This window comes from Lycorma delicatula, chromosome 1 (assembly GCF_047948215.1).
Source record: "Lycorma delicatula isolate Av1 chromosome 1, ASM4794821v1, whole genome shotgun sequence".
Classification (NCBI taxonomy): domain Eukaryota; kingdom Metazoa; phylum Arthropoda; class Insecta; order Hemiptera; family Fulgoridae; genus Lycorma; species Lycorma delicatula.
In genome coordinates, this window is record NC_134455.1 from 354,570,529 (window position 1) to 354,584,430 (window position 13,902).

General features: G+C 35.0%; 1 protein-coding gene across 1 annotated transcript in view; it reads left to right on the top strand.

Annotated features, from left to right (window-relative positions):
• Positions 1-13,902, top strand: part of LOC142334470 (uncharacterized) — a 712,180-nt gene that overhangs the window by 530,886 nt on the left and 167,392 nt on the right. Inside the window, exon 90 of the mRNA XM_075382526.1 lies at positions 4,980-5,150. Coding sequence (XP_075238641.1) covers positions 4,980-5,150 — 171 coding nt within the window. The remainder of the gene's footprint in view (positions 1-4,979; positions 5,151-13,902) is intronic.

Consider the following 13,902-nt stretch of genomic DNA (forward strand, 5'->3'; position numbering starts at 1 on the left):
TACTACTGAATTTCTGTCATTTATTTCTATAAGTCTGACACAAGCAAAAACTGCTGTTTCCAGTGTACTTGTCTCATCAAGCATGTAAAAGGAATTAAAATTGACAAAATTTGGTGTAGTCTTATCATTTCCTTGAGAAGGTAGTCTCAAGTAAGCCATTGAAAAAGGGATACTCACCGTGTGAGGAGCTGAGAGTCAGTGGATTTCCACAGAGTAGAGTAATAATGCATCTATCTCTGTTCACAGTAACCGTGGCACAGATTTCAGTTAGTGCTGGATTGCTAATTGTGTAGGAATCCCAGATGACAAATGAATTAGCTGCTAGGGTAGCTTGTACTCTGAATATCAGATGAAGGTAGCTCAGATGAATTTTTACCTGCAATATACTGTGTCATAATAAAGTTATACATTCCTGTAGAAGTTGTTTGTGTAAGATGGTCATTGTGGAGAAATTTTCCTTTGTCATATGTATTTGGAGGGGGGTACATCAGATTAATGGATGTGTACGTAATGGGACCTGATGATGTTCTAGATATCCCTTGGTTCTAGTAAATTATATTCTCCTTGATTGTGTGCACTAACTCTTAGTGTAGCAGAAATTTAAACTACCATTTGATTGCTGGCCTTTTAAAAATCTACAGCTGAAGTCAGTTTTTTTTATTTACAAGGGAATCATCAATTGTAGGTAGACAGCTAAAAAAAAAATTTAGGCACATGATTTAAAAACAAATGAAACAAGCAGGTTTGTGAATGTACATATTAGTCGTAGAGCAAGTATTTGAATTTAAAATATATAAATATGACTCAATGACTCAAAGTTATTAAGTAATTACTATATGACAACGGTACCTATAATGATGTTAAAAGTATTATAAGAAATGCTAAAGCAGTTGTAAATTATGTTTTGTCGCCGAATTGTTTCAATGGCATGTGGCATTTGTAACCTTGTAGTAGCCTTGAGAAGGGCTGTTGTCGTCGATTGGCTTCGTTGGCTCATTGTAACTAATAACCTTATGGTACCTCTGAGAAGGCTGTTGTTGAATTGCTTCAACGGCGCATAACTTATAACCTAGTTATAAGGGCCGTTTTTTGCATTAGTTCTGAGAAGAGTTGTTTAGTCTGGAAGCTGGTCTCCGGCAAAGTTGGAGAGTTGGCGACTCGTCCATTGAAATCAGACCGAGCTTCCCCTCAGCGGCAGTTGGGTCCCCACTAAAGTGTGGCAGTGGTGGCCCCCAGAGTCCCGCAGTGGTCGGCGTCAGTCGTCTTTCGCCGGCGCGGCCAAGGTAGAGGGAGTATAATCGAGGTACTCGATCGTGGTAGTATCCCGGATGGCGTAGGCATTGGAATGGTTGGAGGTAGGCGAATTGGCATCATGCCACTGTTATATTGGTATTGTTTGTGATTCGCTTTGGGGCGCGCTGGTGGCCGCGCCGCTGGGGTATGTTAACTGGTGCGACTGGGGGCGTGGCTTCCCACCGCCGGTGGTGGTCGTGATCGTGACTTGGTAATGCCACGCTAGACACCATGGTAGGACTGGGGGGGGGGGGGTGCTGGGTTTGCAAACCGGAATGAGGTTGCGTTCCTCTTGTTAGGAGATCTAAATTGGTCGACTTAATTGGGTGTAGATCTGAATCTGAATGTTGCGTAACACATAATTTTGATTGGTATGAGTGTAGCACTGATTTAACTTTAAACTCGTTTATTTTCTGAGGCATTCACAGTCCCGACCGAGGCCTGGCTGATGACTGTGAGATGTAATCAGTTAGAAAGCCTAAAGATGACCTCCGGTAAAGCCCCTCAGGGCTCGGAACGGAGGAGGTGGTGTGGCAACCGGTGACATCACAAGGTGGGTGTCTTTCTCCTCGGGGTTGTGATTTTGGTCAACGATGAATTGAAAATTCATTCTCGTGCACGCTCTTTTATTGGAGCCTGAGAGTGGTGGGGCCGCAGGACCGCTATGGTGAGAGAACTGCGTGGTCATCTGCACGGCCGCAGTGACTCTTACCAGCGCGTATGTAGTCTGTGCTCCTGCTGACACATGAGCTGCTTCCAAAGTCGTCTGCCGATATTAAATTAGGTATATACATGGTAACAGTTTATATTCCATTGAATTCCTTTCCATCCCCAATCATAAGTACGTTATGTTGTTGTAGGTTTAGAATTAATTAACATGTAACTTCTGATTCAATCTGTATTGATTACTGTCACCAAGTGATTGTATTAGAAGATAAAAAGCACAATTGCCTTTTATGCAGTTTTATGACTAAAAGTGACAGTTATGCTGAAAATTCTTAAATTTATTGCCTTTTGTTTGAATTTATATATATTCTTCAGTTGCTGTGTGCTTTTGGTGGCAGTCTTTTACAGTTTACCTTAATTTCCTCAAGCTTACTAAAATTTATTGTTTTTACCTTTGCGTTTGTTTTCCACTACTTCTTTTTTTCTGAACAGCAGCCTTTTTTGCTATTGTCATTTAATTTCACTTCCATTTGTGTGGTGGTTATAACCTCATAGTGTTATATCTGTTTCTCTGAATGCCATACTTTTGTTTTTCATGTCTTGTTTTTTATAAGTTTTCTGAAAAGTAAGTTTTATACTTGTAGTTCATTTATAGTGCCCCTATGTTTCCCTCATTGTTTTTAATCTGCAATGAACAGTCTGGAAGACCCATAATTTTTTTTTTACTTTTCACAAAATTCTGGCAAATAGTGGTTGTCTCTTGAATTAAAGGTTAATAGCTTAAATAAATGGTTTCTTACGTTTTAAATAATCTACTTTAAAAGATCAAATACAGCATAATATTTAAACAGGAAAGTTGTAAAAACTGCCTGTGCTAATTTTCAATTTACGATAAGCTTTTTCAGAATTTAATACAGAACAAAAAGCTCAGGCAGAGATAAACTTTTTTACAACTTTTGCTGTTTAAAAAGTGTTCTGCAATTGATTTTTAAAAAGTTTTCAATTTTTAAAACAATGTAAGTGGATCTCAAAATCCAAACTTTGAGTTTAAGTTATTTATTTCACAATAAAATCATGTACAGTATGTCCAATTTTTAAGTAGGGTAAATATACAATTAATTTTACTCTCTTGTTAGAATTACATTAAGCTATTTTTACTAAATTGATTATGCTGTTTTTTTTCTTTTGATTACTTAACAATAGCTTAGTAAAGGTCTAAAAATAGATATGACCAATATTCTATGATCCAGCCCTTTTTATATTTCATTTTTACCTTTAAATATTTAGGTTATAAAGCAGACAAATTTTTTTCTTATTATTTATATTGGTTATAAATGCATGGTGGTTATTTCACATGGAATCGTCTAAAGCATATATGTATTTCACCACTTGTTTATCTTGCTCATCCTTTTAAAAAAGTTTTCACTTTTTATATATATTGCTCTTTAAAATTTTATGTACACTCAGTTTGTTTTTAATTTCTTCTGTTTGTAATATTTTTAATACCACATTATTAATTGGTATTTTTTAATCGTGTTGTTTTTTTTCTTTAAACAGTATTAATTCCAATCATAAAGTTAAAAAAAAAAATTGTTTCTGTCTTTTTGGTGCTAGCAAAAAAGACGTTACTGTATTTCAGTATATTAAAGTATATTACTGTATTTCAGTGTATTGGGTGTTAATCCCATTAATTATATCATTTGAAGTTATAAGAAATTTGCTGTGCTACAGAAGCAAGTTTGAAAATGTTGTTAGTCTTAAAATTTTTGTTTTTCTAATTATTTGTTTTCAGTGAAGAAAAATAATAATGAATGTTCCAGGATATACATTACCTGTAGTTTTTTTATGCACCACTGATCTAAAAATTTAAAAACTTTTTTTTTCAATTTATTAACACTTTTGAAAGATATCTGCAAAGTTTCAACAAGAAAAAAATCCTAAATTTTTTATCTGAAAAATAAGCCAGCCTTTTAAAAGTATAAAAGTTATGATTTTTTTAAATTTTCATAAAATGAACAAATTATCAAAATACAAAAACAAACCTTAAAAATCTGTTATTAATTACACCAATAAAATGTGTTTAATAACTCGTTTTTTTAATATTCCTTGTGAATGTATGGTACACTTGGGTAATAGTCAGCAACACAGAGACCACATCATATAGTGTGAATTAATTCAAGTAGAGCAGCTTATACAGCTGCAGAGTATAGTTTCTCAAATTTGGTGTGGTGTGTCAGAATTGGCATAAACTGTGTATTTCTTTGTTATGTCATTATCGATAGTAAAACAAATTAAAGGAAAATTAATTAAAAATGTGATTATAAAATAAAATTAAGTGATGAATTCTGTTAGTGTTATAGATATGCAGATTATATTTTATGGTTGAATGTATAAAAAACTCTGATTCTGGGACTTTTCAAGTAAAATATGTGGATTAAGTTTACTTACGCATCATTACTATCATATACAAAATAAATAAGTTGTTATTATTTTTTTATTACTTTATGTATTTGTACATAATGAATCAAATCACAATTAGTTTCTGATCAATTACATATATGTTTCATGTGGGCTATTTTCTAACTTCTAAATTTATTCTGATATTTACATATGCCAAGAATAAGGTTAATATCAAACAAAAGTACATAATTCAAACTCTTATCAAATTTATGAAATTTGTAATCACCTTAATTCTGTGAAAGCTTATCTACAATACTTGTGTTTTCTTAACTTATTTCATCATTCTATTCAGTTCCCTGTAGTATGTTGAAAATATTTTCTTTGGAATCATATTTTAGAAGAAAATGTATAAAATAAAATTGCCATTCTTAAAACTGTAAAACAGACATAATATTTTTGATGTTAGGATTAAATGTATCTGGTAAGTGGCCGATAACTTTCTTTTTACCGTGAGACATCTACCTATTTCCAATCAATCCCACATGTAAAATGAAATGTTGTTATTGTAATATGATAGTGCAATTTTTTTTATAATGAATTATTTTATTTTATTTTTTTAGTATATAAATAAAGAATTGCCATGGGAAGTTATTGTTGATGCTTTGAATAAGAGTAATTCGTTTGCTACAGAATGGTGTGAAACTCTCATAGGAACGCATAACAGTGATTGCATCAGAGCATTAGAAAATCTCTACATTATTGGCAAAATTAATTCCGCTGTAATGAAGGAAGTGAGTCAATTTTTTTATCAATTAATTTCTTAGTAACTATTAGAAAAAATACTTAAAACTTTAAATTCCTTTATGATTTCACCAATTACAAATGTTTTTAAGAACCTGTAATTGCTCTTTAGTTTATGGATGATGGTAAGTAACTTAACTTGTTCGATAAATAAAACTTTAAAAAAATTATATTATCTCTTTATGAATTTTTAAGAATATATTTACCATAATTTTTATGTTTTACCCAGCTGCAAGGGCTATATTACCTGTCAGATTTTTAGTAGACCACTTAGCATTCTCATTTACTTTGATCAAATAAAAAAATGTATAGCTAATATTTTTTTAATTGAAATTTTTTTAATTTTAAACAAAAAAAAAGCAATGAGAATAATGCATTTTAAAATAATGTCTGTTATATTACTAAATAACAAAAAATTTACATTATTAAGACAAATTTTATATTTTATATTTGATTTGCAAGATTATTTGATTTGATTTGCACTATTCGTGTACTAGTTGGAACACTGGCTTCTAATCATTCATTCATTCTTTCTAATGATGGGTCTAATTTTTTTTCACAACTTATTTTAAAATACATGCATAACACATAAAAAGTCATAATACTAAAATAAAAATAATGTTTATTTTAGTACAGTTTTGTTCATTTTATTTTACCAGTAAAGAAATAGTATGAAAACCATCATTCCTTTTGATATCAAAAACATTTAATTCCAATCCAGTTAAGGCATTTCTTCAATTAGATTTTTATTTTTTATGCAGTTAACATTCTCTTTGTTCTGTAATTCATAAATTGTTTGCAGAATGTAATCCAAAATTTTGTTTTATTCAGGTATTTTAAACATATTTTCATAATACAAAGAAGTGGTAAACAATGTTACTGAACTTTCCTGAAATTTAAATTTGACTCCTCCCTTGTGATAAAGTTAAACATAATTTTTATACTTATGAGGAACCTTACTTCTTTTCATAACTGTATTATTTGAGGCCCATTGAACCAGTTAATAAATGCCAACCCTTATACTATCTATCTGCTGTTCTATTATTGTGTTCTGTTTAACAACAAACATATCCTAGAATAATGAATCAGAAATTTAAAAAAAAACTACAGGTTAATCCTTACAATCATTTAAGCTGTGAAGACTTTCAAAATATTATTCCAGTCAACGGATTCTTACAAAAAAAAATATATATATGTATATAATGTTTATAATAATCATCTTTGTAATATTAATTTTAAAAAAATCAAAATTCACATAAAATCAATTCTTTATTAAGTTACTCTATATTATACTTTCACAAAATCTAATAAAAATTTCAGATGAATAGTCACAAATCAAAGTCTCATATGAAAAATATATACATTTTTAAAAAAAAATTAACCTCTCTCTCCTATCCCTGTGATTAAGGTATAACTATTACCAGGTTTCATAGAACCTTTTTAAGAGTAGAGGTGTGTTACATCTCCAACCGCTGTAGCAACTGTTCCCACCCTAACATTTCTGGTAAAAAATAATATAAAAATTAGAAATCTATTGGTTTAAATAATAAAAGTTTAATGATGTATAAAACCTCAACTTTACAGTTCTATAAGTTTTTTTTCAATTGCACCTTTTATTAATACTTGAGTTATTAATCACTGACTAAAAGACACATATACATAAAAGTCCTCATTTTAAAAGTAATTATACATCTATATAAACATTATTATATGTTGAGGGATTTAACTCTGTGAGTAAGTTTTCTGCAAAGGTTGGTAATCCTGTGTTGTATTCAGTGATTGAGATCATGTCTTTTCATATGTCCTTAGGACGGTGGTAACTTTAGAACAGCATAAATATTTCATTGCATATATTTTTGAGTATGTTGGATACACATCGACTGAAAAACCAGTTTTCAATTAGAATTCCAGATACATTAGTTCTTAATCAACTTATTGTAAGAGCAGTAGTATTGTAATCGAGAAATTATGAAGATATAATCGGTAAAGGACTATGAGCAAAATGGTAGATCATCAGTATTCATTGAAGAAAAATTGCAAGAAATTTGGTTTCTTAGCTTTTCTCCCGCCACCACCCCATTTGGTGCCACAAACAGCTACTGAGCCTCAAAACAGTTAAGCGACCAGTGTCCTAATAGTTCCTAGAGTTTTCCTAACAAGCGGACTAGCCTGGCACCATACACCATCGGGCTTACGGGTCCCAACTGCTCACTTATCATATATAACTAAAATGGGTAGGCGCACCCTGTCAGTTATTAAAAATATATATGACTTCAATAAATAAATTTATATCATCAAGACGGCAATTTTCTGAAACGCCTAGGTTGCTGAATGCCAGCAAGTACCTGTCCACCATTTTAAAGTGCTTGGAGCTTTAGTTGGCTGGTGGCCAACTGTAATTCTCGGTTAGCTTCCCACAGCAGCGAAGTAAGAGTTTCTCCCTTAGACAAACTACTGATACCAGTTGAATAAAGCAACAGCATCAAAGAATGCCCACACAGTCCGATAGTGCGGCTCTCGCACATTGACTTACCACTTGTGAGTGGCCACTTTTCCCCTTGACCTCTAAGTTCCAGGGTGACCTGAGTTCTAGCCCCCCAAGAGCTAGCTAGTCGAACATATGTGCTCATTCAACTAGACCTCCCCACAGATGCACAGCTCATCAGCTGCCAGGCGGAACCAAAACAAATATTGGTTTAAATTCACATGGTTGGAGAGCACTTGAGCTCCCATTGCCCTTAAAAATGAAGTAGAGGTGTACCATCCCAAGTCCTGTATAAATCTGTACAAGGATCTACCCTTAGTCATGGCATGCCTTTCTTGCTGCCATGCATCCATCATGAGGTTGTAAAGCCTCCTCTGCAGGTAGGAGATGGGCAACTGTTAAAAATTTAGAACTGGTGTATTGCAATCAATGTTCTGCTCAGGTACTGACCCGGCTCAAAATTACATCCCGAATGCCTCAGCCTCACTACCTCTTCGCAACTTCCACATGGCTGCCAGAACTTTCACCACTAAATCGATTGGGAAAGCCTTTCCATTGGGAAAGGCTTGACTGTGGTAGCCTCATAGGAGGTTGTTTTAAAAAAAATGCCAGTGCATACAATTAAGACTTTGTGCTGGGTACTCCTTAAATTTTGAAAAGTGCTCCCAATCTACGTGCCCAAATGGATGCCGCTTATGGAATGGAATGCAAAGTTGGCAGGAGTCTATTACTCCCTACTTTATCGCAGAACCTGGACAGAGTCCCTTGCTGCTGGATCATTCTAATCGGGCTTGTTTTTAAAAAGGTTATTTTTTTAATCTCGGATCTAATTTTTCAAGTTTTGTCTATTATTATTTTAGTGAATTTAAGACGTATTTAATTGCATTCCAATCCGTTGTTAAACCAGCGTTATCGAACCCATTTCATGGGCCGACCGCGGAAGGCTAGGCTTATAAAGCCTGTCCTCCCGACGTAATTCCCCTTCAGACCGTCCACTGAAGTCCTTTCGGTGCTAACTCTTTAATAGGCTAGCAGGAATACGCCACAACGGGGCACTACCTGTAAGGAGGGAGCAATGCGTCTCCTTTTCCGGAGGAGTCGCAATTGCTAGGTTATTTTATCTTACTGTAAGTTTTGAAATAGGAGAGGTTGTGTAGAAGCTCTTCATCCGCTTCTGGTATGGCTGCCCTTCAGGACGCATCTCTGCTGGGCTCTGTTCTGGACTCCAGTCCGTGATGTTGAGGCGAGTGGTTGGTCTTCCTTCTTCTTCTCCCTCTTCTTCTTCAGAAGACCTCTTCGTTCTTCTTTGGCCTGCACTTTCCAAGAATTGGTAGTAACCGAAGTTACATACCATTAACCTTGAAATTCCCGAGGCCCCGAAGGGCTGAACGGGGGAAAGTGCAGGTTTCTTCGTTCTTCTTTGCTGTCAGTGGCTGCTGGGCTTGTGACTGCTGGGCTCGTTCACTCTTTCTTCTTTCTTGAAAGGAAAGGAAGGTAATAGGGAACTTACAAATGGTGATACCTATTCGCGATCGCGGTTTTGGGGCGGCGATTTTTGTGGAAAGAAGTAAACAGTAATTATTCACTCCACGTAATTATTAACCTTCAGACACACGTGTGTCTGAGAAGGGGTTGGGGGGACCGCGTGGCCGCAGTGAAGAAACCATTTGTTTTTGAGGTGGCTGTTGGTATCTGCAACAAAAGAAGCAGAACACACACACGAGAGAGAAAAAAAAAAAAAGAAAAAAAAAAATTTTTTTTTACTTTCCTTTCGACTGGCAGGATGAGACGGCACGACGAGTCGTTCCACATCCACGTTTCTCCCGTTTCTGAAACAAGAGAAACAGAACAAAAACACACGCGAAAAAAAAAAAATTTTTTTAATTTAGACCGCGTTTTTGTTTTATGCGCGACTTACCGTATTTGAAATCTTCAAACTATATAACTCGCGAAAAACTATTCACTCACGACCCCGAAAACGCGTCTGACGCACTATTCCGTTTATGGCTCATGCGATATGGAGGCCCCTAAGCCTGGTTTGTCGATTTTCGGCTACCGCACCGCACCATCACGGTGGTTCGTCCAGTACGGCGTGAGGCCGCTTCCTTACAACTGTCGGAGTTGGGTCCTCTCGGCAGATGTCCCGAAGATGACTGTGTTCGGACACAGCCGCGCTCCCGAACAGTCTGCGCGCCTGCGCCACCCCCACCTCGGACACGGATTGACATCTCGCATCAGATCGGAGAGTGGCGTTGGATGCCGCTTAAGAGGTCATACTTTCGAAGACACTTCAGTACACCATGTACAAATGACAGCCTGACAGCCCGTAATCCTATCAAGCAATCCTCCTAAGTTTGTGCATTACAGAGACGGCGTCTGCCGCTACTTGCCTAATGTAGTTGCTTAACAGCAACTTTTCAGGAAACAAAACACCTAGGAACTTATGAACTCTAACTCAGCTGATTACGCAGCCTTTATATTTAATATGTGTGCAGGCACTACAGCCTGCAGGGCTACAGGAACATTGCAGCGTTCCAACTCATAGAGGATAGAGCTCCAACACAAGGAAGAAAACGCTGCATCTATGTCTTATAAAAATTGCCAAAACATATTTACAGTCAGTGCTTTCCACCTCGACAAGAGCATTTAAGATGCAATCCTTGGTGCCAGGATAAATTGCAGGATATATCAACTGCTATGCTATGTAGTGTCAACAAGTTCTTGTGAAAGTTCGACCAATAGAAAAAAATTGGTGTTACTCTGTACACAAGGTAGTTTGTAAGAAGTTTAGTTTCGTGCCATTTAAAATCAAAGCGCTTCAAAAGTTATTGTCCACTGACTGCAAAGCAAATTCATTGCTGGCAATGAAATTCATTGTGGGCAATTCTGATGATACATTGGACTGTGTTTCTATATTGATGAGGTACGATTCAATTTATTTGCGTACATGCACAGAATTCATGTTTATAGTCTGCCAACAACCCACATGCCATATGTTAGATTCCTTTACATGACCAGAAAATTGGGGTGTGGATTGTAATATTCAGAAGAAGAATGTTGCCCCTGTATTCTTCATAGAAACTAAAATTCAGCTCGTGATTATGAAATCACACATCAGTTCATGACAGAGCTAACTGAGGATGAAGTTAATATTGCTTTGATTCAACAAAATTGTGCAACCGTGCACAGCTAGGCAGTAAATAAAGTTATTGCAAGAGATATTAAGAAATCAAATCATTTCTAAGGGTTTGTGATCACCTTGGCTCTGGACTTAAGCCTGCTGACAATTTTAAGTCCAATTTTTGCAGAAACTAATGTTTATCCAAGAAATCCCCACAGCCTCAAGAACTTCAAACTTTTTTTTCTTTTTCCTGTTTAGCCTCCGGTAACTACCGTTTAGATAATACTTCAGAGGATGAATGAGGATGATATGTATGAGTGTAAATGAAGTGTAAGTCTTGTACATTCTCAGTTCGACCAATCCTAAGATGTGTGGTTAATTGAAACCCAACCATCAAAGAACACCGGTATCCACGATCTAGCATTCAAATCCATGTAAAAATAACTGGCTTTACTAGGACTTGAACGCTGGAACTCTCAGCTTCCAAATCAGCTGATTTGGGAAGACGCGTTCACCACTAGACCAACCCGGTGGGTTAAGAACTTCAAACTGCAATTCATGATTTCACCAAGAACATAACACATGAGCTTGTGAGTCTTTAAGAGATCAAAAAGAAACACTGCAGAATGTTCATGGGTACAACTTCCAACTACTGTAAGTTAAGTCAATGCTACATACAGATTGCTGTATTAGTGTGTGATAGGTGAGTATTACTTTTTCAACACTCTGTATATATAACAGGTGATAACTACATAATTTATGTTAATGCTTGTGATCTGTTATACCAAATTTTAAGTTTGCAACTTAAAGTGATACTGAGATGAGAGGTTAAACTGACTTCAAAACATATTCATACAAACATATATAAAAAAGAAGAGTATTTGTAGGCTCTGGAGCATCAAAATGTTGAAAAATGTAAAACACTAGTGGGAAGTTTTTCTTTTATTGATAGCTATACCTTCCCCATTTTTGTACATAGTACTTGAAGCCAGAATGTTAATACTTAATTAAAATATAAGATTAACTGGTAATTAAAAAACTACTCACTGGCTATAATCAGTTCATTCAATATTAAAGCATAAAAGGAAGCATCTTTACAAATGATCTGAAGTAAATAGAAGTATTATAAAATTACTTTTGTTTTATATGAATAAGATTCTGCATGAGGAATACAAAATAATTTTATATTATTAAATGTATAATTCTAATTTTAAAATATATGTTTAGCCATTAACTTTGTGGGCCAGCTTGAAAATTAGAAAGAACAAATTAATCATGACAATGTATAATTAGTAAAAAATTTTCCCCTGAATTTATTTTTTATACTGTTCAATTATAATTCCCCCTCTATGAATCATGAAACCTTGCTGATGGTGAGGGGGCTTTAGTGCTCAGTGATACAGACTAGTAGTGATACAGACTAGACATAAATGGCCATATCAATATCATTCAATCATGCCTACTGTGCATCTGAAAGCAATAGAAAACTACAACAATTTTTTTCCAAGAAAATGTAGCTTTCTCTATTTTCATGTGACAAAGATGGAGACGCCTTCCTTGTAAGATACTCCAGAAATAAACTGTCCCCCGTTTGGATCTCCGGGTGAGGACTGCTAAGGAAGGAGTCACCAGAAAATTAAAAAATAACATTCTACGAGTTGGAACGTGTAATGTTAGAAGGCTAAAAGAGGTTGGTAAATTAGAAAATTTAAAGACGGAAATGGGTTGGTTAAATGTAGATAGAGTAGGAATTAGTGAGGTTCGGTGGGAAGAGGAAAATGACTTTTGGTCAGGTCATTTTAGTTAATAATTAACTCAGCATCAGATAAAGGGTAGGCAGGTGCAGGTTTTGTAATTTACAAGAAGATAGAGAAGAGAGTAGAGTATTTCAAAAAGCTTAGCCATAGAATCATTGTAATCAGGATAAAATCAAAACCTAAGCTGACAATGATTGTTGTAATGTCTCTTTGTCTACAAGTGCCCATAATGATGATGCAGAGCATGTAAACGAAGAAATTGACAAAGCAATTAAACACATAAAAGGAAATGAAAATTTAATAATAGTTGGAGATTGAATACAAGCATTGGAAAAGGCAAGGAAGAAAATATTGTGGGTGATAACCGGCTGGGCAAAAGAAATGAAAGAGGGGACCAACTTATAGAGTTTTACATGAAGAGTAATTTAGTAATTGCGAACACCCTGTTTAAAAAATCATTATAGAAGAATATTAACATCGAAGAAGCCAGGTGATACTGCAAGGTATCAGAAAGATTACATCATGGTTAAGCAAAGATTTAGGAATCAACTCCTCGACTGCAAAGCACATCCAGCAGCAGACATTGATAGCAACCATAATTTAGTGATAATGAAATGTAGATTGGGTTTTAAAAACCTGAAGAAACGGTGTCAGATGAATCGGTGGAATTTATAGAAGCTTGAGGAAGAGAAGGTAAAGAAGATTTTTGAGGAGGACATTATAAGAGGTCTGAGTAAAAGAGAAGGTAGAAAATATAGATGAAGAATGATAGAATGTTAAAAAGGGAAATTCTTAAATCAGGATTAGTGAACTTAGGTGGAAAGAGAACTGGTAGAAAACCTTCGATATCACAGGATATATTGAAGCTGATGGATGAGCGTAGAAAGTATAAGAATGTAAGTGATGAAGAAGGTAAAAGAATGTATAGATAATTAACAAATACTATAAACAGGAAGTGCAAATTAGAGAAAGAAGAGTGGATTAAAGAAAAGTGTTCAGAAATGAAAAGAGAAATGATCATTGGTAAAATAGATGAAGCATACAGAAAAGTTAAGAAGAATTTTGTGGTATATAAGTTAAAATTTAATAATGTGTTAAATAAAGATGGTACACCGATTTCTAATATGAAAGAAAAGGTTGATAGATGGGTAGAGTATATTGTTATATAGAGGAAATGAAGTAGAAACTGGTGTTATAGAGGAAGAAGAAGAAGTCGAAGAGGATGAAAAGGGAGAAACAACACTAAGATCTGAACTTAATAGAGCATTAAAGGATTTGAATGGGAGAAAGGCTCCTGGCATGGGCAGGCTAAATGCAGAATTACTGCACAGTGCAGTTGAGGAAACAATAGATTATGCAAACTGTTGTGTAATATTTAC